The sequence below is a fragment of the Leuciscus leuciscus genome, assembly GCF_965113295.1.
Source record: "Leuciscus leuciscus genome assembly, chromosome: 6".
Classification (NCBI taxonomy): Eukaryota; Metazoa; Chordata; class Actinopteri; order Cypriniformes; family Leuciscidae; genus Leuciscus; species Leuciscus leuciscus.
In genome coordinates this window covers 47893184-47898183 of record NC_138730.1, presented here as the reverse complement: position 1 = coordinate 47898183, position 5000 = coordinate 47893184, and the positions used below count along the sequence as shown (strand labels likewise).

General features: G+C 42.6%; 1 protein-coding gene across 3 annotated transcripts in view; it reads left to right on the top strand.

Annotated features, from left to right (window-relative positions):
- LOC309501083 (transcriptional repressor p66-alpha) overlaps positions 1 to 5000 on the top strand; it is a 37165-nt gene that overhangs the window by 14517 nt on the left and 17648 nt on the right. For 2 of the 3 annotated variants that reach the window (XM_082173055.1, XM_082173054.1), the window contains 3 exons: positions 971 to 1148; positions 4105 to 4222; positions 4427 to 4558. In XM_082173055.1, the coding sequence (XP_082029181.1) occupies positions 979 to 1148; positions 4105 to 4222; positions 4427 to 4558 (420 nt within the window). In that variant the 5' untranslated portion in view covers positions 971 to 978. The remainder of the gene's footprint in view (positions 1 to 970; positions 1149 to 4104; positions 4223 to 4426; positions 4559 to 5000) is intronic. The other variant, XM_082173056.1, reaches the window with a different exon arrangement.

Genomic DNA, 5000 nt, shown 5'->3' with positions numbered 1-5000 from the left:
TTTTAAACATGAAACTAAACCACCAGTAGGTGGCGGCAGGTGACCGCGTTAATGAGCGAGTCATTCATTTAAACGATTTGTTCAAACGGTTGATTCGTTCAGGAATGAGGCAGTTGTTTATGAATGAGTCATTGAATCTGTGACTCAACCGATTCGTTCAAACGGTTGATTCGTTCAAGAATGAGGCAGTTGTTTATGAATGAGTCATTGAATCTGTTACTCAACCGATTCGTTCAAAACGCTGATTCGTTCAGGAATGAAACACGGTTCCTGTGAGATGCGTTATGGTTCTGCTGTTATCTTTGTTTGGAACTATTTTCGCTGCTGAAACAAAAACAATCTAAAATTTGCGTCTAAAATGTAAGTGACATAATTGTAACTGTTTATTGAACTGTTGTATGAAATCAATGTTACATTTTCAGTCATGGCTTCAGGAGAACAGCACTCGTCGCGAGTACAATTTAGAAGTTGAATGACAGAATCTGATCACAGATCAGACGAGTGAAGGTTCATGATTCTGTCATGAGGATGATGATGCGTTTCCTGTTGAGGTCATGAATTCACCATGATTCAGAGATTTAACAGATGCCATAACTGTCGCCTTTGGCTTTTGTCTCGCTCAGTTGGAGACATTTCATCTAATATTCCACAATATTATTGATCTCCTGGACTGACACCATTATATGAGAACTGAACTGAGCTGGACGATGACATCACGGTTTACTCCAGAGCCGCTGTATATATACAGGAACTAAATTAATAACTTTTTTACAACAAAATGAACCATCACTGAACTTCCTTAAGCTGGACTGATGCTATTATCTTCTAAAAACATAAACTTTGTTGCATTATTTTCCTGTTACCTCTGTAAAGCTGCTTTGAAACATTGTATTGTAAAAAGCACTGTATAAATGAAGGTGACTTGACTTGATGATGATGTGTGTGTGTATGTGTGTGTGTGTGTGTGCAGCTGAGCTCATGTCTGAGGAGGCGGTGCGACAGACGCGCAGTCAGAAGCGTGCGCTAGAGAAGGAGTCTCTCCCAGAGGACAGCAAGCGACTGAAGCGTGATGAAGACGACGAGGTGATGAAGGCCTCCATCAAACTACAGCTCCGGACGGGAGACGAGGCCGTGGGCGAGAGGAACACGTGAGGAACCGTCACACCTGGACTTTCGTTAGCGATGTCCCCCTGTGGGGCTTTAGGCGGGCGGGGCCGGTAGCCTCGGGTCAGGAACACCCAGACCAAACCCTGCTGCGCTTCCACCGTCGAGCCGCTGCGCTTCACTAACACACACCCATAACACGTGATAAAAGCGGCCGTTTTCTGGCTTTCTTGTTGGTTCCTTAAGATATGAAACCCAATCATAGATGTTTAACCACAGCTTTACACTAATAAGAGATACACTGATCATAATGAATTAACTTGTCAAGATTGCACATTAGTGACACTGAGATAAAGTGGCTTACCGTTATTTCACTGAAAGAAAGAGGACACACGTAACGTTACTTTAGTCGGGTCTGTTTCTGTTCATTTAGGCACAATAGACTAACAAAATGTAATGTGTCCCTGATGAATAGGAGTATTAGTCTCTGAGCAACAGTCTGAAGGGAAGCGTGACACTGGAGGTCAGGGTTTAGAGGAGCAGGGCATTCTGGGAAATGTCTCACAGCTGATCGATCGCTGATGTGGAGATTCAGTTATTCTGCATGATTCCTCTGTGTGTCACGATGATGATGATGATGCGGAGTCAGCTTTACTGCGATCAGTGTGGAACAGGAAGTCAAGTGTGTGTGTGTATATGTGAGTGTCTATGTGTGTGCACGTCTGTGAGTGTGTATGTGTTGCACGTCTGTGTGTCTGCACATCTGTGTGTGTGTATATATGTGAGTGTTTGTGTGTGCGTGTGTGTGTGTCCTGCAACCCCCCCCCCCAAATCTTCTCAGTATCTGAACGCTCCTCCACTTCACAAAATGAAGGCCATGTGTCACTAACCGGTTCCAGCCGGCTGGTTGTCATGGTTTCCGGTATGGGAGGTGGAGGGGTGTCACATGACATCAGGGAACATTGGTGGGTCATGTGACATGTTTAGTTGTGTGATTAATGCAGAGGAAGAGTCTGATCTCACACACACACACACAGCTGGAGTCGCTCGTGGAAACACAACCAGTTCAGCTGTCAGTCATCAGTCTGAGATCAAAGGAGCGTCCATGTGACTATGACATCATGTGTTCCATTAAGCAGACATAATGAACGTGTGTGTGTGTGTGTGTGTGTGTACTGATTACAATATAAGAATAATATTAGGATCATTTCTCAGGGCTCCAGACTAACTTTTCCACTGGTTCTCCACTGGTGTTACCAACTTTCTCAGTTGGTCGCACCAGCATATGATTTGATCGCACCTTTTTTTATATTTTTTGCTACATGCCATGGGATTAATCAATGCATGCTGATGAATAGTGTTCTTAATCTGCATACCCTAGTTTTGCACTGATGTAAAAAGACTGACAGTGACACAAGACCTCATGTTAGCAAAATGTTTTAATCTTTTAACTCTCAAAAAAACTATTAGAAAAACATGTATTTTCTTTAATGTTTGATTATAATTTTACTGTCTTCACTAGGGATGGGAATTGATAAGATTTTATCAATATCAATACCACTGACGATTCTGCTTATCGATCCGATTCCTTAATGATTCTCTTATCGATTCTTGATAACACTGTGTGGAAAAATGTAGTCATATGCTTTTCAAAAAAAAAAAGTGGTTTTATTTCTTTTAAAGCTTAAGCTTGAGTAAGCAAACTGTACTTTTTATGTAATTTATGTAATAATTAGAACCTTATTGTTACTGATTAGTTATACACCGATTCAGACGTCTCCTGAGTTCACTGTTGGAAAGATCAGTTGTTTTAACCATTCATTAAAATGAATCGGTTCAAAGGAGTCATTAGTTTGTGAATTGGACGTGTCATGTGCGTTGTGTGATTCTCCCAGCAGTTAGGACATGGACATCCAAGATTTCTGTCAACACAGAAAACATTTCATCACTGGATAGTTTTTTTCGTTTAATTAAAGTGTTGTTTTATGTCAGCAGAATGTGTGGAACGCTTTTCAGAGAAGATAAGGCAAGACATTTAGCACAATTCACACCCAGCGGTAATTAAAAAAAAAAAAAAAAAAATCTCTGAATGCTTCACATGAAACTTTGGTCTTCCGACCTTTTAGCACCGTGTCGATTTATTTAGATTAATATGTGCGAGGGAGAGAGAGCAAGACAGCGCTTAGTTTGGAGACGGTGAAGTCTTGTTTACACTTTCGCCTGGCTCCGAAGAGAGAGAGAGAGTGCGCGCGCGTGACCTCTGCTCGTTCTTTCAGTTAAACATGCGCCCTGTCACAAGCGCAGCAGTTCATCTACATTACTCACTGATCAAATAAGACTTTGGCGGGACAAAAATTCACTTTGGCGGGCGCTAAAACAAGTTCAATGCAGGAAAATTCATGCGTGAATTTAACTGAGTAGTACATGACCATACACTCGCACAAATGCGACCACATAAAATTTTAACTCGCACATTCTCAAAAAATGGTCGCATATGCAGTCTGGAACCCTGATTTCTGCAAGTTGTGTGTGTTGATCCAAAGTTCGTCATCCTTACACTCGTCGCTTTAGAAACCGCAGTTCTGGCGTATGATGATGATGATGATGATAATCGTGTGTGTTTCTTACTGTTCATCAGATGTGATTATTGTAAGTTTATGAGAAGCATTATGTAAAGACTGAAGTCCCAGCATTCCTAGCGCTCAGTGCCATCTGCTTTCACTTTCACTTTATCTTCAGCAGTGTGTGTGTGTGTGTGACCTTCATGAGCTGATCAAAAGCTAATAATTCGTTAAATTCTAGTTAAAACAATCAAAATAAAACATTAAAGATGAATGAATAAATTTGTTAATCTAAAATAATTTATTTAATTAAATATTTATTTACCTGCAGATATCACATGTCAGATCACACTAGTGGAAACGTCAAATATTATATCTGGTGTCTGAATAATGTTTGATTTACCTGTGTGTGTGTGTGTGTGTGTGTGTGTGATGGCAGTGCGATGAAGAGCGTGAGGTCTCCCTCTCCTGATGATGTCATCGTGGTGTCCGACGAGGATCCCAGTCCTCGGGTCACTGGGAGCCACTGCAGAGAGCTGGACACGGATCTGCTGATGGTAAACGCCTGACACTCACTCATTATTCATCATGACTGACACTGGAATATTCTCTCCATCACACGAGCTCCCGAACATGATGCATGATGGGATACGCTTACGACACAGTCGTACTATGTATGGGGAACACTGCAGATTCAACTTTTAATTGTATGTTTTCGTGTGTGTGCATGTGTGTGCGTGCGTGTGTCTGCGTGTGAGAAGAGGAGTCCTGCAGAGGAGCGCGAGTGTGTCATTAATCAGCTTAAGGAGGAGCTTCGCTTAGAAGAGGCCAGACTCATCCTGCTCAAGAAGATCAGACACAGTCAAACACACAACGACTCCAGCGGACAGAAGGTACACACACTCACACTCACACACACTCACACACACACATCCTGTTCAAGAAGATCAGACACAGCCAAACACACAACGACTCCAGCGGACAGAAGGTACACACACACACACACACACACTCTCTCTCTCACACACACACACACACTCATCCTGCTCAAGAAGATCAGACACAGTCAAACACACAACGACTCCAGCGGACAGAAGGTACACACACACACTCTCTCTCTCACACACACACACACACACACTCATCCTGCTCAAGAAGATCAGACACAGCCAAACACACAACGACTCCAGCGGACAGAAGGTACACACACACACTCTCTCTCTCACACACACACACACACTCATCCTGCTCAAGAAGATCAGACACAGCCAAACACACAACGACTCCAGCGGACAGAAGGTACACACACACACACACACACTCTCTCTCTCACAC